Source organism: Pygocentrus nattereri, chromosome 3 (genome assembly GCF_015220715.1).
Source record: "Pygocentrus nattereri isolate fPygNat1 chromosome 3, fPygNat1.pri, whole genome shotgun sequence".
In the NCBI taxonomy this organism is placed as follows: Eukaryota; Metazoa; Chordata; class Actinopteri; order Characiformes; family Serrasalmidae; genus Pygocentrus; species Pygocentrus nattereri.
The window spans coordinates 47,717,833-47,741,040 of record NC_051213.1 but is presented as its reverse complement, the minus strand read 5'-3'; the positions used below and the strand labels follow the sequence as shown (position 1 = coordinate 47,741,040).

At 40.5% G+C, this 23,208-nt stretch overlaps 1 protein-coding gene across 1 annotated transcript; it reads left to right on the top strand.

Annotated features, from left to right (window-relative positions):
• The first annotated feature begins 1,713 nt into the window (after positions 1–1,713).
• slc2a3b (solute carrier family 2 member 3b) lies at positions 1,714–21,336 on the top strand. The gene is made up of 12 exons (XM_017706115.2): positions 1,714–1,796; positions 2,867–2,954; positions 8,441–8,542; positions 9,917–10,077; positions 11,010–11,250; positions 11,982–12,144; positions 14,815–15,002; positions 15,460–15,564; positions 16,108–16,212; positions 17,485–17,571; positions 17,649–17,852; positions 18,312–21,336. Exons 2-12 carry the CDS (start codon positions 2,928–2,930, stop codon positions 18,570–18,572), a joined length of 1,644 nt encoding a protein of 547 aa, XP_017561604.1. The 5' UTR covers positions 1,714–1,796; positions 2,867–2,927; the 3' UTR covers positions 18,573–21,336.
• Positions 21,337–23,208: the final 1,872 nt, after the last annotated feature.

The following is a 23,208-nucleotide window of genomic DNA, read 5'->3' as shown; positions in this document are numbered from 1 at the left end:
CTTGTCCTTGGCCTAGGGCCCCAGAATCACTAAATTTGCCCCTCTCTAGGTCAGCAGACAAGCACTGTCCCATGTCCTTTGGGTTATTGGCCAGAGAAGTGTAGCACAGTTAGCTTTTGTTTCATTTTGTTTCGCTTCCCTGCTGAAAAAAAATCACAGAAACCACGAAAGGTTTCTGTTCCAGGTGGAGCCCAACAGTCACTAATGGTATATTTTGCTTTCCTGATGGGTTGACATCACCGAGCAAAGGACTCTAACGGTTGAACAGGTGTTCTGTGACAGATTCTAGATGCATGTACTGTTTTATTAATGGGATCTTAGATCCTACGGTTCTAAGGGTTGGGATTTCTTCTATGCCACTCTGCTAGAAAAACAAGCATAAAACTAGCAAAACCAACACGTCGCTGTTGTTGGAACAAAACCCTGTATCTCCAAAATGGTCACTTTACAGGAGAAGCAAAAAATGTACTTTACTTTTAATGTAAGTCAATGGAACCAGACGTCTTTCCAAGTTCATTTTAGGTCATTTCCTTTGGCCCATTTATCATGAAATTGACACACATTGTAAAGGGCAACAGACATTTTCAAATTAGGTCAAAATGGAGATACGAGGTTTTGTTCCGACAACAGCGATATGTTGTCCTTTGGTCAGTGGTCAATTGATTACTGTACATAAGTGCGTCTGTACTGAAGTTTTTGTGAACAGAGTTTAGGAGGAAACAGTGTTTGTAGAAAAGACCCGAGCCGGTCAGAACTGCACACCTGCACGTTTCTATACTACCCATCCGTGTGGCCCTGTGACCGGAAGGTCGCCGGTTCGATCCCCAGCATGACTGAGGTGTCCTGGAGCAAGACACCTAACCCCAATTCATGCATTTACCCACAAAGTCAGGAAGAACATGTTCCATCAGTTCACTAATGCCTTTGTGTGTGGTGGTCAGTCAGTGTTTGCATGAACTCCGTCCAGCTTTACCTGCCAAAGAGGCCTAAGCGTGTACATATAAACCAGAACGAGGGATTTCACACAATGTAATGGAGTTAAAAAATGAGAGATGTGACTTTGTAGTGGAGTGAAAGTAAAAAAATAATAGAAATACTTCAGTAAAGATACATGAAAAAATGAATGGGGGCTGGAGGATAGGGAGCTGGCCCTGTGACCGGAAGGTCGCCGGTTCGATCCCCAGCAGGACTGAGGTGTCCTTGAGCAAGACACCTCACCCCCAGTTGCGCCGTGGGCAAGTGTGCTCACTGCCCCCTAGTGTGTGTGTGTCTATTCACTAGTGTGTATGTGGTGTTTCACTTCACGGATGGGTTAAATGAGGAGGTCACTTCACTTAAGTACAGTAATGAATTACAAATATACATTATAAATATACACACACACACACACACACACACAAGTGAAACAATAGCTATAATAATGCATTGATCTGGAATAAATTAGGTGATATTTAAGGCAACTTCAAACTATCTTCCCATGTCCGCCTGCCTGAACAGTGTGAAACGCATTTCTGCACCATTGGCTGATGCAGAAACCGAGAGACAGGTCATTCACACTTGTGATTGGCCAATGCAAGTTTTGATTGACAGTCCATGATTGGCCAATGCAAGAAATGATCGCCGGTATCCCCGCCCATTCGTCACGCCCACTGGTTCTCCGGGCTGCAGGCTTGGGCTGAGGCTGAAAGGGAGGCGGGTCAGTGAACTCAGTCAGTCTATCATATAAAAGTGGCGAGAGAGGACCAGATTTAGTCAGCACGTCCAAAAGGAGGACATATAACACGTCACCACGTCAGGTAGGTCTGATTTTCTCACTGCTTCACGAAGCCTTAAGGTTATTTTATCCATAAGTCGTGCAGTTTTATCTCAAGGCAGCGTATTATGTACTATATTAGCAGTACACTGCTAAAAAGATGGTTCTTCAAGGGTTCTTCAGTAAAAGCAGTGGTTCATGAGTTCTATATAGAACCATATCATGCTTGAACGGTTCCTTGCAGGCTTTAAATGGTTCTCCTGACTGATGGAGAAGGTGTTGTACATGGTTCTGTATAGGCCCTTTTTGAAAATGGTTCTATGTAGTATCAAAAACTGTTAGGAGCTTGACTCTGTAACAGGAGGTGAACCCAGAACCCATTTCCAAAAAGAAATAAATGGAGCCATTGCCTTTAAAGAACCATCTTTTGTACTTATATACAGAACTGGGAATACTTAAAGAACCTTTTGCATGGTTAGTGGGCCCTCAGATTGATGGATGTTGTATATGGTTCTGTAGAGAACCTTTTTGGACAAAAAGGGTTCCAAGCTTGACATTGTAACAAAGAAGCTTTTTGCGCTATGGAAGGTTTAATTAGGTTCTTTAGAGAACCATATACAGCACTTTCTTCATCAGTCTGAAGGGCCAGTTCACCATGCAAAGAGCTAAACCAGTGTGACATGGTTCTATATAGAACCCATGGTTCTAAATGTAGTAATATTAGCGTAGTTAAGCAGGTAGAAATGCAGAAGGAGGTGCTCAAAATCGCAAACAGAAGAACAATATTAAAAAAAATAATGAAGGCAAATTTTCTGACGTTTTGAATTTGAATATAATAAATATGTAAGTTTTTCTGTTCAGGCGATGCAAAGATGCTAAAGCTGTGGTTTAAGGCACATGGAACACACGTGTTTTTCTTTCTTTTACTCTTTCTTGTTCTTCTCTACGCTTCGCCCACATGCACTCTCAAAATGAATCAGGCCACTTCTGCTACAGAAACTCCTGCTGTTCATCTGTCTGTAACACACATCCTCTGAAGGAAACGAGGCCTCTGTCACACTTCACAGCTTCTCGCCTCGTTTTTTACCATCAAAACTCTTTTTTTTCTGCCAGGAAAGGCACCCAGCAGCTGCTTTGCGTCTTCTGAAAGCAAGGGAGTCAGAAAAACTTCGAGATGGAGAAGATGCAAGACGGCAGCAAGGTAAAAACACGCCTTCTCTTCTCCGCTTGTGGGGCTGGGCGATACGGCGATGTGACTGTTATCATGATAAACTGCATCACGATACTCATTCACGAGTTCATGTTCGATAAGGTCAGTTCTCCTGCAACATTGAACAACTGCATGCGTCCTTAAAAAAAAGACAGATCTGGACAAAATATGGACAGCCTGTTAACAACATCAGCGCAGGTGTGTGCAAAAATGTGCGCCCCGGTCAAATCACGTTTTTCTCGACTTTGTAAGTGAAAATGAGTTGGCGCGTTCGCACCGTTCTGTCCATTTTGACGCACGGTTGCTGGTATTTCCTGAGTTTTACACATTCATCATTCATTCACTCATTCAGTGTCGAAACCACTTATTCTGGGGGGTGGTGGCTGGAGTCTGTCCCAGGACTCATTGGTCGGAAGGCAGGAAACATCCATCACAGGGCAGACACACAGACTTACAGTCACATACACACACTCACAACTAAGAGCAAAGTCTGCATAGTAAGGACCCCAGTCACCCGGCTGGGGAATCGAACCCAGGCCCTTCTAGCTATGAGCTGCCCACTGCCGTCCTGGATTGAACATATAAAAACTTAAAACTTAATATGTGGTTTGTGCAAAAGTTATGCAGCAAATACATTTAAGTTATGCACTTTTTCTACCTATTCCAACAAATGCTAGATTTTCTATTGTGTAGAAAATGTGTTAACTATAGCATAAAGTCAGCAAAACATCAGTTTGCTGGGGGGCGTGGGGGTGGGGGGTTGGGGGGGGGGGTGTTGGTGTACTACTGTATATGCGAATGTTTTTCAGTATTTCTGAAAGCGATTGACCTTTGCTGGATTATATGAGTATTTTTGATTCATCAGAATGCCCACAGAACCTTGTCTGGAGCTGTGATTGGTCAAGACTGCTCACAGTGAATAATTTAATGGCTCATTTGCATATTTAAGGATTCGGCAACATCAGTATTGAAAAGGCCGATATTCCAATAACCTCAGACTGAAACATAACTTACATGACTCTATCTGTGAGCGGGTATTCTGGATATATTCATGAGCAGCCTCAGGTGTCTTGAGTGTATTGGGATTTTCCAAAAAATGTCAGCTTTGTCAGCGTGTCTTGACTTGAGCAGGAGTTTGACTTCAACCTGTCCTTGCTTGTAAACTGACTGACGTAATCAGGAAAGGAAGGAAGGCACTGAGGTGAGACAGAGGATAGTAGGCACCAAACGCAGCAGTTATACTATCTCTATCTGCTGCATCTGAAGCATATCATTGATTACCACAGAAGGTTTCAACACATTTCCCTGAACTTACAAAAGAACAGAAAACCTGTTGAAACTTACTCGTGATAGAAGTCAATGGGCAGTTGCTAAAATCCTTTAGGGAACGTTTAACTGAAACACATATTTCTGTAGAGCACTTCCATAAATGCTGCTGTCTGCTGTTTGTAAAACGATGCTTAGCGCTGGGCAGTATAACAATGTATATCGATATTGGGATAAATTGCCACAGTACAATATGCCTTTCTTGTGACCAACTGCATGTTTCATTACAAAGAGAACAGATTTAGTGGTTGGTTGGTGTAGTGGTCAACCCCTCTGCCTTGTATGCTGTAGACTGGGGTTCAGTGCCCGACCTGGGTAAACACCACACACTATACCAATAAGAGTCCTTGGGCAAGACTCCCAATACCACCTTCACCTTCCAGAGTAAAACGATCAAACTGTAAGTCACTCTGGATAAGATGTAGTCCGGTTTAACTGGATTTAATGCAACGGTGTCAAATAAAGAATACAAATCATTATGTTCACCATTTGTAGTAGTACTTTTGCACTACTGTGTATTTCTTCCTTGTTCACAACTGATTAGATGTCGGAAAAAATAAATATTGTTGACGCATTGTGAAGATTTCTTGAAGTATCACGGTATTTTTGTCATATCGCCTGTCTCTATTTAAGCTGTATGCATGATTTACTCTTTTAGAGACAGTACTGGTTTTCCAGAGAGCATCATTTTGTGATTATTTGTTCTTAGCGTAGTGACATAAGAGCCTAACCTGAGCGCATTAGCAAGGATGCGTGTTTGAGAATGACTTTTACGGGTTCACCGCTAGGCTAACTACCCTAGCTGTTGTTAGCTCAGTCCATAAACAGTATTTCTTGATTCTTAGTGTCACTTGGTCAAATGAACACGTTTGTACATCGTCCGCTGAGGGGAAAGGACTTCGTAAAGAAGACGGCGAGTCCTAAACAGCATCTAAGTTTTAGGTTTTAAGTCCAACACTGTAGGGGTTAGCTAGCTGTAGCGTTAGCTCGTTGGCTAATCTGAGGGGGCAGCCTGCTTAGCTGACAGAGAAAATGTACCAATGTAAGGATTTTTTTTTCAAAAAAGCTGATAATTTTTCTGTGCTACTGTTTTTAATCCACCCAACACTAGTGCTTTCAGCTAAAACGTCGTCAGTAACCATTACTTTAGTGTCAAAACTAGTCAGAATGCACATACATACTAATTAGCATCTAAAATATTCATCTACAAATACTTATGGAGGGAAATAGATGTAGATGAACAAAACTTTACTCATTTATCTGAGACAAAAATGAGAATTCAAGCTTCACCACCATTCTCACACTGCAAAAAATGGTTTCTTGTCATGTTTAATGATCTTAGGTCCAGTTAACTTACCAAAAGGCAGTGTGTTTGTTGTGCTTTGTTTGGAAATAGAGTGTCATCCAGTACAATATTTGTTTGATAATTTTGATTATAAAAAAAAGAAAAACATGTTCTTAATCCTGAGTATGCCTTGTTTATTTTTATACATGTAGTTCACTGGTAAGTGTACTTAAAGTATAAAAAAATACCTAAATTGAAACCTAGTAGTATACTTGAAAGTGCAAAAATAATATAGAAGTACTAAACAAAGTATTGTTAAATTCACTTAAAGAAAACGTACAAGCATACTTGCGGTATAAAAACCACTAAATTATTAGTTTCCTGAGAGTATACTTAAAAGTGTACTTTCATAAACTAAAAAAGTGGGATATAAATAAATAACTAGTAAACTACCTGTATACAGAGAAGTTCACTTTTAATATAGTTCATAGTACAGTTGCAGTACATAATAAAACTTAAATGTAAACTAGTTGTATACTCAAAGTTTACTACACTTACACCTAAAGTATACTTAAAAGTATACTTCAATAAACTAAAAAGTGGGCCAATTTAGTCCCAAGAAGTACTGAAAGAGTACACTTACAAGTATACTACTAGTACATTGATATTAGTATACTTACTACATAAAGTATACTTTGGAAATATACTTGAACTTTACGTAAGTTTACTTAATAAAATGAACTTTAAGTATACTTTTTTTTTGGTAAGGGGTATCTAATATTTCCCATTTTGAGATGATTGTACACTTATTCTAAGATGATTTAGCTGATTTCTATGACATTTTTTACTTGTTGTAGGTCATTTTTTTAAGTAAAATGATCTCACTACACTGGCAGATCATTTTGCTGTTTTTTTTAAACATTTGCCTATATAATGAGATTATTTTACTTAATCAAATGACCTAAAACAAGCACAACATGTCTAGAAATGAGGTAAATAATCCCAAATTAAGCGTACAACAATCCCAACAGCAGAAATATTAGATTTATTGACTATATTTAAGGTCATTTTACTTGACAAGACACCCTTTTTTACAGCACACTGACAGAGCTTTCTTGTGATTTTAGTTAAGGGTTTGTATTACACAACTTGATGTGAGGCATCTATATTGAGAAATATTTCAACACAGTTTCTCCAAAAGAAAAAGGCTACCTGAAATATCCATCATGAGATGTGTTCCCCAGAGCCAGGAGTGTTCAATATAGGCGCTTTATTAGATGCTTTGCTTTATTGGCCATGTATGATTGGTTTCTTTCTTGTTTTTAAAGGACACATATTCATTTATTTTCCCTTATGAAGACCACTGATAACATTTGTGTTATTATAGACTAAAAAATGCTCAGTTTTATTCTTTCAAGTGAAACAGGCTGCGTTTATCATGACTGATATATACAGACGACTTCTGTTCTGAGTTGTTCTGGCTGCCTTATATTGTGTTTTGTTTTAGAAATGAATGAATGAAATGTGACGCTTAATCACTGAATGGGTGGAGTTGTGCTTTCGTAAGGCCGAATGGACAAACCTATATAAATGTGTTCATTGGTTACACCACAACCAAGATGAACGCAATGGCCTATTTTTTCGGAGCCTCTTTTTAAAAAGGACTGCTTAGTGAACAGTGAGATTGTAACGCTGTTTACATCATACATCAGGCTTTTATTTATGAACTGGCTTCCTATGATATAGGCCCATTTAATAGCTACTGAAAGAAGACTCCTAATTAACACCGTTTATATGATCATGTGTGATGCAAACATCCGGGTTCATAGAAAATACAACCCCCTAGAAACTCACTCGTCCTGCTGTAGCTTTGTTGCCATCTGTTTGCAACAGCTGTATCACTGAAGAGTCAAGTGGTATTACAGACATCCTGCGGATCCTAAGCTAATCCAGGCTGAATAGGGCGTACGGTCCTCTCTTTTACTTTCTGTGTAGACATCATTATGAAACTCTGCAGGCTGGAATGGAGAAGGCTTTTTTCCCAGAATGCTGAAATGTCTGAACTGCCAGGATTTTGTAATGTAACCTTTCCTAGATCACTGTACTGGTAGCAGCACAGTTCCCCCAGTGCCTCCACTTCTGCTTTTAGGCGTCAACAGCAATACAAAGATGCAGCGTACTGGTACAGTCTCAGGAATCGATTCCCGCAAACCATTTTATGATGTTATTTAGAGCCATAACGAACATCTACACTATCAAATCTGGGCCCTCGCCATCAAAACCTCTCCACTCTTCACAGAGACACCATCATCCAAAACGTGGCCTGATAACATGGCAAGAGTCAGAGATCAGTTTAGAGATCTGTGAGTCAGAAGCAATAAACTCCTCCGTTCTAGTCTCTGTTACTCTGTGTCAGTAAATCAGACAATTATTCTGATGGATGGGATAAAATCTTGAGAGTGTTACCTTTCAATTGAGACCGAGGTCATGACTGCAGCCCAAAGTATGTGGGAGCAGCGCTCCTTTTACTTTGATCCCATTTCATGCTAAAATGGGGTTTAACAGTTTAAAGGTTAAATGCATCACAATGAAACGAAGGGAAAAGAAAGCTGGCCAGATGTGTGTCTGTCTGGAGCTTCATTGGCTCTGCATTCACTGATTGTAATGGCTGGGGAGGATGTGTATTGAAGCTGCATGTTGCACTCAGTTTTAATTTGATCACTAATATAATTCTGCAGCCACTTTGTGTTTTGATCTGCTTTCCTCTCTCCTCCTCCTCCCATCTCCGCTCTGCTCATCCTGTGGTTGCGTGTGGTTCTCTCTATTTGTAACCAGAGCTGTTTCTATTCTCTTATCTATTCTACAGAGGAAGCGGATGACGTGCCATTTGCTGTTTTGCGTTTGCACGGCCGCCATCGGCTCTCTGCAGTTTGGCTACCATATAGGAGTCATCAATGCCCCATATAAGGTAAATGTTAGTGCATGCATAATGTGATGTCTGGCCAAAAACATCTGACAGTCTTACTATCTTACCTCACATCTAAGTTTGACTTATTAAGTCATTTCTAATAGAATTGCTCGTGTGGTTTTTGACGCTGTTTGACACACTGTTGTGTATAAATTGGACACTGTATAGCTGAAACAGTGGCTATCTTGAATCCTGCATTTTGTCCATACTTTTTCCGTGATTATAGATGACAGAGAGTCACACAGTGTCAGAAACCACAAGCAAGCAAGTCTATTAGTTACTGAGCAGCTCCACCCAGTTTGAGGTGAGAGATGATTTGAGCATTGCAGTTGCAAAATGCTGCTGGCACTATAACATATAGGGCTGGTTACTGCTGGTTGGTGGGGTATAAGCAGACACACAGGAAGGCGTTTTAAGCTTGGGGTGCCGACACTTTAAGCAGCATGTAAGTGTGATGTCATGCGAAGACGATTATATGCCACAATATACATCTGTTGCGGGGAAACACTGTGACGAATTAAAATGTGCAGAAGTGTCTTCTCGGCAGAAGATGCGTTCACTTATTTCCATTTAGAAAATCACCAAAAACATCATTTGAACTTCTGTACAAATGAGCCGAGTGGTGACCAATTAGATTGCCCACATCCCTGGGTTACTTGTTAGCTACATTAGCCCCAAAGCTGTAGTCCATCCATCCATCCATCCATCCATCCATCCATCCATCCATTTTCTAAGCCGCTTCTCCCTCAGGGTCACGGGGGGGTACTGGAGCCTATCCCAGCGGGCATTGGACGGAAGGCAGGATACACCCTGGACAGGTCGCCAGTCCATCGCAGGGCTCAGTTTAGTTTTACTAAAAATTTCACGTGTTAAAATTTCAGGATGAACATAGAAGTGAAAAGCTCCAAAATTACTTGGGGGGAAAAAACTCATTTCTCCATTAAGTTCCATGTAAAGTTAAGACCATGTCTCCATCTCCTGTAAAGTTACCATACGAGGTTTTGTTCATGCATCGACACTATGTTTATATGGACTGGAAGGATGCAGCAATCTGATTGGCTACTGCCTGGTGAAACTTGTTGCTCATTTGAATAATGTCGAGAGAAGCTGGACTCTTATCTTCACCTGCTGTGATCCCTACAGCTTCCACAGCTGCTTCCTGCCTCCATACAAATCAATGAGAGGTGAAACCAAAACCGTAGTAATGAAAAAGTAGAATTGACACATCGAACATGTCTTGGCCGAGTGATTACATCTGGAGCGAGGCAGGGGACACAGGGTGTACATTAGGTTTATGGCCAAAGCATCACTTTAATCTTTAACTGAAAGTAATTACCTTCTCACTCTGGTTCTCCCTCTGGCTGTGATGGGCAGAAAGTGCAGGCGTTCTTTAAGAACGCGTCTCTGGAGCGCAGCGGGAAGGCCATGGACGACTGCACTGTCACTAACCTGTGGAGTTTTGCTGTGTCCATATTCAGCGCTGGAGGCATGATCGGAGCTCTCTGTGTAGGAGCGCTGGTCAACAAGTTTGGAAGGTCAGTTACAGTTACACACTGAAGTGGTGTAATAAACAACAATGTTGACTTTGTTCCATCATAGTTGGAACAAGAAGTCAGACAAATAAGTTTGGGTCATTTCTGTTGGTCCATTTGATATTTTCACACAATGTAAAGGCCAACTGGCATTTTCAGAAAAAACTAAGTGCAGAAAAGGGTTTTGATTTTATAGGTTTCTCAAGTTTGGAGCTTCTAGAAGAGACGTTGAGGGAACCAGGATTTAACCCCTAGAAACCTGAACTTTGCAATACTAATTTGGATGCAATGTTTACACAGCTAATTACATTTTTTAATAAGGCGTGGCCTCAGTATATCGATTTATGGCCCAATATTGTAATTTGTGGTCTCAATATAGTACTTTGTGGCTATGATATAATAATTATTGGCCTCAGTATAGTATTTCATGACTTCAATATAGTAATATTTGGCCTCAATATAGTACTTTGTGGCTTCAATATAGTAATTATTGGCCTCAATATAGTAATGTGTGGCCACAATATAGTAATTACTAGCTTCAATATAGTAATTTTTGGCCTCAATATAGTAATTTGTTGCCTCAGTATATTAACACCTCTGTACAAATGACCTGAGTGGTGACCAATTGGATTGTTGATATGTACGGACACCTACTGTGTCGCCCATAGTGCGTAATTAATAATTAATCAACATGTTCGAGTCAGAATTAGCAATTTTTCCATTTGTTTCAATGTCAAATCAAGGCACAAACTGAAACAAAACTCTAAGACACAACATACTTTTCATCAAATTCCAAACACAGCAATATTTCCACTTATACTCACAAAATATCATATGGATTGTTCAGAATGTTATTAATATATATTATTAATATTATTACTATTATTGTATTGTTATTAACTCCCTCTCACTCTCTCTCTGACTCTCTCTCACAGGTGTAAGTCTATGATCCTGTGTAATATCCTGGCTCTAATAGGCGGAGCTCTGATGGGCCTGTCCAGTGCGGCACGCTCATATGAGATGGTGATTCTGGGCCGTCTGGTCATCGGTGTATTCTGTGGACTGTTCTCCGGTCTGACCCCCATGTACGTGGGTGAAATGGCCCCCACGGCCCTGCGGGGAGCCTTTGGCACGCTCCACCAGCTGGGTGTAGTCATCGGCATCCTCATAGCTCAGGTGAGGTTTCATGCTGAAAAGGTCTTGCATACAGTTCCACTCAAACAGAACATCTTTAACCCTCTGGGGTCCACAAACTCGCTGGTGCGTCAAATTTCCATTCCATCTCATCATGAGATCACACGTGACTCATCCGGAGCTATGAGCCTATGAAGAGGGGCTGAGATACACGTCATGTGCCTCTCACCGCGTGGAGCTGGTGGATTCGCATGTCCATCTACATTCTGTGTGAAACTCAGGAAACTCAGGAAATCACTAAGGACTGACCGTCATGCCGGAAACCTTTCATTCTTCATTCAGTCCACATCGGAGTGAAATGGCGTGCAGAGAATTTACAGCTGCTGAAGTTGCTGCAGCAGTTTTGGAAAGCAGTGATGAAGATAACAGAGCATAATTAATCTGTGATTAATAATTAATTAGGTATTGATGTTAGAACCTTTGTTGTTCGTTCAGCATCAGTACCTGACTTCAGTAATGCTCCTGTGGCTGAATGCAATCAAATCCTCACAGCAGTGTTCCAACATCTTGTGTAAAGCCTTCCTCGAAGAGAATAGACTGTAAGGGGGGAAACTCCCTTTTAACACGCCTGATTTCAGAAGGAAAGCTGGACAACTCTGGATACTTTGGTACCTACAGTGTACATTACCTTGATAACATGCTGTTAAATGATGTTATTTTTATTGTGTGGTTTCATTTTCAGTTATTAATCTATATCTGTGTCCCTGTGTTAGATTTTAGGTTTGGAAGTTTTGCTGGGATCTCAGTCTCTGTGGCCACTGCTGTTGGGGCTGACCGTGGTGCCTGCTATACTGCAGACCGTCATGCTGCTCTTCTGCTCAGAAAGCCCCAGATACCTCCTCATCAACCTGCAGAAGGAGGACGAGGCTCGCCGTGGTGAGTAGACTGTCCAAACTAATATCAGCTGCAGGGCTATCCTTTGCCCCCAGGGTTCAGGGCTAAGTCTGGAGTTTACTTTTTTATTTGTCATGTTTGGCGGAGCAGAAACTGGTCTGCAGAGGAGACAAAGTTTATGCTGTGATCTTTAAAAGATGGCAGTGGGACGGACGTCCAGCTTATTTGTCTCAGAGCACGTCTTCCTCTCGGCCTTCTTTAATAAGGACATGTGAAGGACGTTTTTCCTGAGTCTGACGTCATTTTAAAGCAGTTAAAAACACAATCACTGCTCACTGCTGCTCACCTCACTCTGACTGGACTCACATGATGCTGGTTGTCATGGTAACATCTACACTAAGTGGTTGTCTATGCATGCAAGCAATTTTGGATCTGATTACTTGTAGTGAGCATGTAAACAGAGATTATCCATCAGATTGTTGAGCAGAGTGAGCATAAACACCTCAGTCTTAATCTGGAATGTATTCAATCGAATGGGCAAATGTCTTAGCAGGTAAACAGACATTGATTTTTTCTGTATTTAACACAAAATGGACAACAGAGTTGAGTTTTTACCCTTTCAGCCAGAGAAAAGAAGAGAAAACTGTGATGAGGTGTCTAGATAACCACGCTAACTTTAGCTTCTAGCTGGCTGCATCATCATAATCATCATCATCTGATGAGTCATTTCTTTCATTTGAGTTATCCATTCTTTCAACTGCAATGATGATTATAATTTAAGATTATAAGGTATTCGGTTTCCTCTTAGTACCATTAACTCTCTGCCTTCTTTCTGAGAACAATTTCAAAACAGCTCACCCAGGAAAGAGCAGCTGTAGGTTTTAAGGTCATCATTATCAGAAGAGGGTTTTCCTAGTCTTTAACCCATAAAATGTTACTGTAGATTGGGTTGGCAAGTAGAGACATTTTGTCCTTTCAGCAAAAATCAAACCACCTTGAGATCTTTATGTGCATTTTACCATCTTGGCTGTAAGTACACTTTGTTTCCAAACGTTTTCACTCACCCATCCAAATAATTGAATTCAGGAGTTCTAATCACTTCCACAGGTGTATAAAGCCGAGCCCCTAGGCCTGCAGACTGCTTCTACAGACATTAGTGAAAGAATGAGTCGCTCTCAGGAGCTCAGTGAATTCCAGCATTCTACCGTGATCGGAGGTCCAGTCCACATGAAATTTCCTCCCTACTAAATATTCCACAGTCAACTGTCAGTGGGATTATAACAAAGTGGAAGCGATTGGGAACGACAGCAACTCAGCCACGAAGTGGTGGGCCAAGTAAAATGACAGCGGGGTCAGCGGATGCTGAGGGGCATAGTGCACAGAGGTCACCAACTTTCTGTAGAGTCAATCGCTACAGACCTCCAAACTTCATGTGGCCTTCAGATCAGCTCAAGAACAGCGTAGAGAGCTTCATGGAATAGGTTTCCATGGCGAGCAGCTGCATCCAACATCACAATGCAAAGCGTGGAATGCAGTGGTGTAAAGCGCCGCCACTGGACTCTAGAGCAGTGGAGACGTGTTCTCTGGAGTGACCAATCACGCTTCTCCATCTGGCAATCCGATGGACGAGTTTGGGTTTGGCGGTTGCCAGGAGACGGTACTTGTCTGACTGCATTGTGCCGAGTGTAAAGTTTGGTGGAGGGGGGATCATGGTGTGGGGTTGTTTTTCAGGAGTTGGGCTCGGCCCCTTAGTTCCAGTGAAAGGAACTCTTAAAACTTCAGCACCAAGAGATTTTGGACAATTTCACGCTCCCAACTTTGTGGGAACCGTTTGGGAGTTTGGCCCCTTCCCGTTCCACCATGACTGCCCACCAGTGCACAAAGCAGGTCCATAAAGACATGGATGAGCGAGTTTGGTGTGGAAGAACTTGACTGGCCTGCACAGAGTCCTGACCTCAACCCGACAGAGCACCTATGAGATGAATTAGAGTGGAGACTGTGAGCCAGGCCTTCTCGTCCAACATCAGTGTCTGACCTCACAAAAGCGCTTCTGGAAGAATGGTCAAACATTCCCATGAACCATCCCCTAACCCTTGTGGAAAGCCTTCCCAGAAGAGTTGAAGCTGTTATAGCTGCAAAGGGTGGGCCGACATCATATTAAACCCTATGGATTAAGAATGGGATCTCCCTTAATTTCATATGCATGTGAAGGCAGATGAATGAATACTTTTGGAAATACAGTGTACGTCTCAATATGTGCGAATATGGTAGTGCCATTTAATATAAACGGAAACACAGACTCACTTTGCTCTGCTTTAAGCCTCAGCTCAGCTATAGCTGCTTTTCTCACATCTCCAGCAGGAAACCTTTCCAAAATAGTAGTTTCTTGTAAAATGTCTCTCAACATTTCGTCTCTTTGCGAGGCCCAATTCAGTCTTATTCACCAGCTTCTTGTTTAAATTTTCATTCCACCTCGCTCCAATGTATTCAGCCAGCATACATTATATGACATACTGTTATTTGTAAAAATGGTACAAAAAAGTCCATCATATAGCTGAAAACAGATGATTTTTATAGATGCACTATTTTATAAGCCCCAGTTACTTTTTAGCTACATTTGCCTCAAAGTAAAACCAAAAGAACACCAAGCATGTCTCGGCTGAGTACTTGGCTGAGGTTCAACATTCCTTCAGCTTTCACTCTATGTTTCAGTGTTGATACGGGTTCGAGGGCACGAGGACATCGAGGATGATATTCGGGAGATGAAGGACGAGGCCATGAAGGTTGCCATGGAGAAGAAAGTGTCCATCCCAGAGCTGTTCCGCAACCCCATCTACAGGCAGCCTATCATCATCGCCATCCTCATGAACCTCTCTCAGCAGTTCTCCGGCATCAATGCTGTGAGTCATGAGCATCGAGTATTGTAACTGAACCTTCATCAGCTGATCATCAGTGCAGTAACTCTTATTACTGTCCCACAATATGCATTTTAAAGTCGGAGTAGTTCATATCTGTACCTTGCTTCAGGGAAGTAAACTGCTTGAGTGCCTCAAGATCCGGAGTAATAATAATTCATTCAAATAATATTTAGAAACGTAATATATTTTTTGTACCTGCCAGCAATTGTTGTATGTAATATCTGTAATTATCACCACTGTGTAAACAGTTGGATTGAGTGTACGTGTTAATGTTTAAAGATCAGTTTGAATTGCACTTTGCAATTAGAATCATGGCTATAGCATGATGTATATGAAGGAGCAAGGTTTCTTGTCTTCCCACTTTCTCTTTCCCTCCTTTTTTCTTCTTTAGTTCCTCATTTTGTTTAGTTCTAATGTGTTTGTTAATCTGTGTTTGCAGGTGATGTTTTACTCTACAGAAATCTTCATAAACGCAGGCGTCACTGAGCCCATCTATGCCACTATTGGAACTGGCGTAGTCAACACAGTCTTCACTGTAGTTTCTGTGAGTATTTTACACCTTTAACCTGCTCAAGATTAACTTATATCTCAAACATTCACCTGTATCACATGTATTAACCTATATTACACGCATTAACCCGTATTCCATGTGTTCATCCATGTCACTTGCATTTGTATCATGTGCATTAAACCCATTTCACATGCATGATATGGTGACTAGATCAGGTGTGCTAGGAGAGAGGAAAATGGTATAATATGCAGAGCAGGATCAAAACAATGATCTAGCCTTATTCCTGCATGTGGTTGGAGCTGGTAGTTCAGTATGTCCAAAAGACAAGATTATGAGTTTTCTGACACTGTATTAAAGCAATAAGCAAGTCTGTTGAATCGAAACAGGTCTTGGCTGATCATCTACATTAGGTTTAAGGGCAGAAGCTGCAAATTTGATGGCTAAATTACGGCTTTACTAGAACGCAGAGGTCACTGAATGATTTTCGAATTTCTTTGTTAGTGTTGTAGAATTTTACGATCATCACATTAGCACAGAAACACTCTAACATGCTGTCTGTCTGCTTTTGGACATCAGCTCTTTCTGGTGGAGAGAGCAGGACGAAGGACACTTCAGATGTTTGGGCTGGGTGGGATGGCCGTCTGCACTCTGATAGTGACCATTGCTCTCGGACTGGTGATGGTGAGTCATTCTGAGTATCATTGTAATCTGACATTTATTCCACCAGCGCTGTTTAGACCTCCTCTTATTATGCATTCCGTCATCACCTGTTCACTAATGTGTGTTTATAGTTAGAAATTTGAATTTGAAAGTAATAATTTGACTAAGGCTTAATAAACTTAACGGTTTGGAATCAAAGTCTTTAATAAACTCAATATAATAATATAAAGGCAATATGGTTGCAATTCAATGTGTAAAAATATTCTAATCAGCTCATCCTGAGTTTTACAGCTTCGAGTAATTATAAGAAGATGTGTATAAAAATGAAGAAATGTTAAATTAACAGAGCAGGAGATTCTAAAAATCGCCCATAAAGTTATAGAAAGCTCAGAAGTTCTAGTAAAATGAACATCCAGAATGAACTTGTACATAAAATTTATATCCAGAGTAAATGTCTAATAATTTCTATATCTGGAGTGATGTTTTAATAAAATGAATATCCAGAATGAAGTTCTAATAAAATTATTATCCAGAATGAAGTTCTAAAAAGTTACTATTCACAATGAAGATTAAGTAAAAATACAAACTGAATTTCTAAAATGAAAAAATTATATTCAGAATAAAGTTCAAATAAAATGAATATCCAGAATGAAATTATATTTTTAAAAATGCATAACGAAGGTATAATAAAATGTGTTTCCAGAAAGATGATCTCATAAAATTATAATGAAGAATGACCTTATAATAAAATGAATGTCTAGAATGAAATTTAACATCTAAAATGAAAACATTTCTGATATTAAATTATAAATGAAATAAATATACATGATGAAGTTCTAATAAAATTAATATCCAGAATGAAGTTATATCAGAATAAGTTATAAAGAAAAAGTTCATATTTAGGATGAAGTTCTAATAAAAATGTAACGTCCGGTAGAAAAGTGAAAGAAACATTTATTATACTAGTTATTAATGATGTTATGATAAATCTGATAAAAATGAAGTAAATAGACACGTACAGTATATTATTTAGCATTTATTAACTACTTAAAATACTAAATACGACTTTTAGAAATATGTATTTTGGCATTATAATATTTACATCTATAATTTATACATTACAGGTTATACATTTTTTGCATTTAAGATTTATTTAATATCTAACAAAAAAGATTGATAATTGGAACTGTTGATGTACGTTAGTCTACTGTAAGGGTTGCCAGGTGGCAGCTACTCAGAAGCATCTGCTGGACTATGTCACTCATCTGTCACTGCTTTCCTGGCCGCTTTTAGGACCCGTGTGCACAGCGTGCAGAGAACCCATGTGGAGGTCCGGTTGTGAGTGCCTGCAACAGAACCATAGAGGCAATATCAGAAGGGGTGAGAGTTTATAGAAAAGACTGAAGTTGATGTTCCTGAATTAAACTCCAGCCTAACATTATTCTCTCTGTTTACAGCCCAAAACGTCGGCGGTCAGTTATGTGGCAGTTGTGGCTGTTTTGGGCTTTGTGGCCAGTTTTGAGATCGGCCCAGGACCTATCCCATGGTTCATCGCGACAGAGCTGTTTGCTCAGGGTGCTCGGCCGGCCGCCGTCGCTGTGGGGGGCTGCTCTAACTGGACCGCAGCCTTCCTGGTGGGCCAGTGCTTCCCCTTACTAATGGTAGGAGTCCATCATTCTGCTCTACCCAATTTAACCTTAACTGCTGTCCAAGTGCATTCGCCTTGTTTGTGTTTGTCCCTTTTAAATGATGTTGGTCAGTCAAATGGATCGGCATGTGGAATTGGAGCTTTCTGTGAGCTACTGTGTTTCCTGTCACTGTATCAAAACTGCACTTTGAGTTCAACTTTTTGATGCATAAATTTGCATCATCAACCAGTAGCATGACTACGTTGGCAGTGTTGTCCTCTAACCTGTCCCAGCTGAACTATAAATGAATGCATTAAAAGAGCTGCCATGGCAGACGGTCAGTCGGAAGGCTGAATTAGATGACATTGCTATATTTAGTTATGTGGTCCGTTTTTACTGTTTACGGTTGGCGAGTTAGCTCGGCGCCCCTAATTATTCCCTACACTAAAACAGAGCCTCAGAGTGACCGCTGTCCCGCTTTTCCCTCTCCAGAACCTGTGTGGACCGTACGTCTTCATCATTTTCCTGGTCCTCCTCGTCTTCTTCTTCTTTTTCACCTACTTCCGGGTTCCAGAGACCAAGGGCCGGACCTTCGAGGACATCGCCAGTGGATTCGCCAAGGCTGCCTCATCTGGCCACGCCCAGCCGCCTCATTTAGAGGGAGGGGTCACTGTGCCTGTTTCCCCGTCAGAGAAAGTGCAAATGGTGGAGTTTTCTGGGCCGGACGGAGCCAAGAGTGGACTGAACACATAGACACAGACACGGGTTAGGACAGACACCCTTCACGCACCCAGAAAGTCCAAAGTTTGTGCAGAGAAAAAGTGAGATTGACTATAGAAATGTTCGCTGACCTCAAATGGGGTCAACAAATATGTCACGTATTGATGGGCAATACAATTGTTAATGTTTTTATGTGAGTTATAATGCCTTTCTAGTCCCTGCACAGGCATTCTTAGCCTCATAAATAGGACGTTAAAGAATGGCAGTGCAAGTCTCGCCACAATGATTTGGTACGGCGATTTTTAAAACAGTACACTGAATACACAAACGTGACTGGAGGAACTGTTTACACTATTTTTTAATTTAGATTTTTACATTTACATCAGAAAATAGCTGAGAATTTTATTTTGGCCAGGAAATGGTAGCTAAATATCATTATTATTGATTAGAATCGATTCTATGCACTTAAAAAAAAGGATGCATAAAAGGGTCGTGTCAGAAGAACCACCTTTGGTTCCCCGAAAACCTTTCAGTGGATGGTGCCTAGAGAATCATTTTTGGAAGCATAATATGTAACTGGTGAAGAACCTAAAGCTTAAAGAAACCCCACATATAGTAAAGGTTCTAGGACAAACCCTTAAATTGCTGTAAAACCACTCAGAAAGCTCACCTAACCCTCACAGTCTTGTTTAGTAGGTTGGAGCTTCTCCACAAGGGGGAGCTGTTAGCCCTCAAGTAACTTCTAGTGCTCCATAAAAGTGGTGCTTTGCATCAGTGACACTATGTCCTTAGTTCTTTAGGGAACCAAAAGTTGGTCCTCTATAGCATCGCTTAAAGAACCCTTTTGTGGCGTTTTACACACTGAGCATGATTTATTTGTGTGATTCATTCGGATGGCAGTAAATGAGGTTGTGTATAACTGATATTTTGCACATCAAACGGTAAAACACGACATTATTTTTGTCCCCTTCCGTTCCTTGTTTGCGAACTTTCGCATCCGACATGAACTTGCTCAACTGATCACTATTGTCTCTGCTGTTGGCATGGCAACGAACAACTGTCCTGTCAACTACAGCTTTCTAACGTCTTCTGCTTCGTGTCGTGATGCGAAAGTTGGTGAATGAGGCGGTGAAACTCCTCTTACATGGAAAGTAGCCCGTCCAGGATCACCACTGGCCTGTTTTAGGAGCAAAGGACACCTATTTGTCAAGATTTCTGTCTGTGTGTTTGACTTTCTTCTGCGAAAGTTTGAAAAGTGTTTCGGTGCTGAATTTGGCTTCTGTTAACCCCAAGACGGACTGTAACACCCCGAAATTGACTGGTGCATTGTTGAATCTCAGATGTTTAGTATACAAATAGAACGTAGAGTGGGGGGCGACATACGCACTAATTTATTATTAATTATGTCTTTTATTAATGCCATAATGTGTTCACCTGAGTCTCAGTGTTGGAAAAAGCCATGTAATGGTCTGAGTGTTAATTTTCTAAAGAATGTACAGTTTTACAACCCAGCACCTTACTTTTAAAGATAAAGATGTTATTTGCGACTATGCAGTGTTTATGAATTGTGCAGTGTTGATCAGGGAATAGAATGATTGCTTGCTATATTTATTGAAGTTGTATATTTATATCTGATCACTATTAATGGTTTACTAAAGCTGCCTTTAGGCTGGTAACCCGTTCCTCATCCCAGCGTCTTAACAAGGGAATTCCTTCAATTTTTCAAAATTTCTGCCTAATTAACATCCATGTTGACAATATGTTGACAATCTTTTGCATGTTCTACAAATCTTTCTAGATTACTACATATGAATGTAAACATTTGTAAGAGCCCTGCTCACTGTTTATGGCAAAACGAAGGCCTTTTGATAAACTCTGACTACCTTTCAATTCTTTCTCCCTACATATATATAAGGAACAAACTGCTTTAGGCCTTGTTAGTCCTAATTGCCTCGAACAGCAGGAGGGCTTATTGTGCTGACCCGTACTTGGACCCACTCATTGCCACTAGCAGCCATATTTCAGTGGTTGAGATGTACAAAACCTTCTCAAAACTAAAGGAAATGTCACCATTTCATGTAATAACTTTCTGTGACGGAGCTTTTGGTCTGTCTCTATGTTTCTGTAGAATGGAGCATTTCACATCAACCCACCAACTACTTTGTTTACACCTCAACCGTTTAATTATGTAGATTTTTTGCAAAATATGCTGGAATTCCTCTTTTATTCAATGTAGAGGGTATTATTGTTGTCGCACACTGATTCTGTGCTACTGTGTCATCCCTACACTTGGAGACCAAGTAATTTATTTTTCTGAAATCAGCACCATTGTGTGTTAAAGGACCTGCAAACCAAGAATTCTTACATTTTCACCTACATAAGCCACTTAAATCTGAAGAAGTGCTTTATGAGCTGCGGTCTACAGTCTAGAGTTTTCAGCTGCATCTCCTGCAATGCTACTGCTTAACTCATTCAACGTCAACACATCATAATCATTCGCTTAGCTTTCATTTAGCTGAACAGACGTTGTTTACATATATCAGTCTTTACAAAACAGCCTGTTTCATTGTGATGGATAGATTGATTGGAAAAGTGGACTTAAGGAAATAAATATAAAAATGTCTATATTATCTATAAATAAATACATGTAAGATGTAGAATATGGACATTTAAATATATGAACGTCTAGGTTGGTGGAGGTTACAGAAATTCTCTGTATTTTTATTTTTTTATAACTGTTTTAAGACACATCAATTGTGAATGAATAAATGTTTGATACATCTTTACAGCTGACAAATACTGTGTTTCGGTGTCTAAATTTGCACTCACTCATTCGCATTTAGTAGGCTGAAGATTCTCCACAAGGGGGCGGTGTTAGCACTCCAGCAGTAAGAGCAGTGCTTCACATCAATACACTGCTGAAGTCATGTCATTCAGTAGCCAATGTTGTGCCCATATTATGAACTCCAAATTTTCTCATACTTGTTTTGTAAAAGCTGTTTCTGAAGATCGGTGCTGTCGAGTCCTGTGGTAAACAAAAATGTTCTAAACATCACATGTTTTGTCCTGTACATATTCCCCTTATCGTCACTGGATCCTCAGAATTATGAGGTAATTTAGCAGATAAGCTGACACGCTAACACTCCTGCACACAGAAATGATGAAGCATGAAAGTAAGTCTGCTGTTAAACCAACACCAGCTGCTCAAATTGCAGCCTAAAACGGCCTAAAACTAAATTAACTATCATGCCGAGTTGCAAAGCACCGCTCTTGTGAAACATAGCGCCCCCTTATGGAGAATCTTCAGCCTGCTAAACACGAGAGTGCGAGCGATTGCTAAAATTATGATATATTTGTATAATATATTGTAATATACTATACCACAGTTCTGACCTCGCAATGTGATTGGCACTCTTAAATAATCTCTTAATCTCTTTTAGTGTCACTCCGCCTTATTCACCGGTAACATATCAACAGCAAACAGCTGTTAAAAAAAGGAACAGCTGTTTTATTACAAATAACTATCCTGCTGAAATATTGAGGAATGTATTTACACACTGAGCTGTGGCCTGTTCATGGCTCATATTACACTGTAAAATGATTTATCATCAAAAAGTAGTGGTAATAATATTTATAAGAACTTTATTAGTCCTGACTGGGTATTTTTTCCCCACTAAAACATGCATGGCAACAAAACAACACAACAGATTGACTCTGAAACTTAATTTTGAGTTAATGAAAAATCAAATAATAAGTTAACAGAACAACAATCTACTAACATTCTGTTAACCTATACTGTCAAAAGTATGTGGATCCCACTCCTAATTAGGAGGTTTTTGCCCGTTGCTAACAGGTGATTAAAATCAAGTATGATGCAATTTCCATAGACAAACGCTGATAGTAGAATGGGTTGAACTGAAGGGCTCAGTGACTAAACGTGACACTGTCACAGGATGTGAAATTTCTGCCCTGCTAGATCTGCCCTAGACAACTGTAGGTACTATTATTGTGAAATGAAAGCATCTGGGTGCAACAACATTTTACATTTTTGGCATTTGGCTGACGCTCTTATCCAGAGCGACTTACAGTTTGATCATTTTACACAAGTAGGCGAAGGTGGTGTTAGGAGTCTTGCCCAAGGACTCTTATTGGTATAGTGTAGGGTGTTTGCCCAGGTGGGGGATTGAACCCCAGTCTACAGCATAGAAGGCAGCGGCGTTAACCACGACACTAACCAACAACAGCTCAGCCACGAAGCGGTAGACCATGAAACTTACAGAGTAGGGTAAAAAGTTACCCGTTTTTTACAAAAAAAAAAGAAAAAATTTGTAAAAAATTGTAAAAGCAGGTTCTCTCTTATGTCACTGACTACAGAGTTCCAATCTGCCTCTGGAAGCAACATGAGCACGAGAACTGTGTGCCGAGAGCTTCCATGGCTGAGCAGATGCACACAGGCGTAAAATCTTGTGCAAGAGCAAAGTGTCGGCTGGAGTGGTGTAAAGCCGCTGCCACGCTGGCAGTCTGCTGAATGAATCTGGGTTTGCTGGATGCCAGGAGAATGTTATCGGAATGCCCAGTGCCAACAGTAAAGTTTGGTGGAGGAAGGATAATGAGCTGGGGCTGTTTTTAAGGTTTCAAGCCCTTAGTTCCAGTGAAAGGTAATGTTAAT

What these genes read in the sequence shown, in the direction of transcription:
- slc2a3b (XM_017706115.2), top strand. Translation starts at nt 2,928, where the DNA reads ATGGAGAAGATGCAAGACGGCAGCAAG. An exon ending in CAGTCTTCACTGTAGTTTCT is followed by an intron (nt 15,565 to 16,107) that starts GTGAGTATTTTA and finishes TTTGGACATCAG; the next exon opens with CTCTTTCTGGTGGAGAGAGC. An exon ending in TTGCTCTCGGACTGGTGATG is followed by an intron (nt 16,213 to 17,484) that starts GTGAGTCATTCT and finishes GGCCGCTTTTAG; the next exon opens with GACCCGTGTGCACAGCGTGC.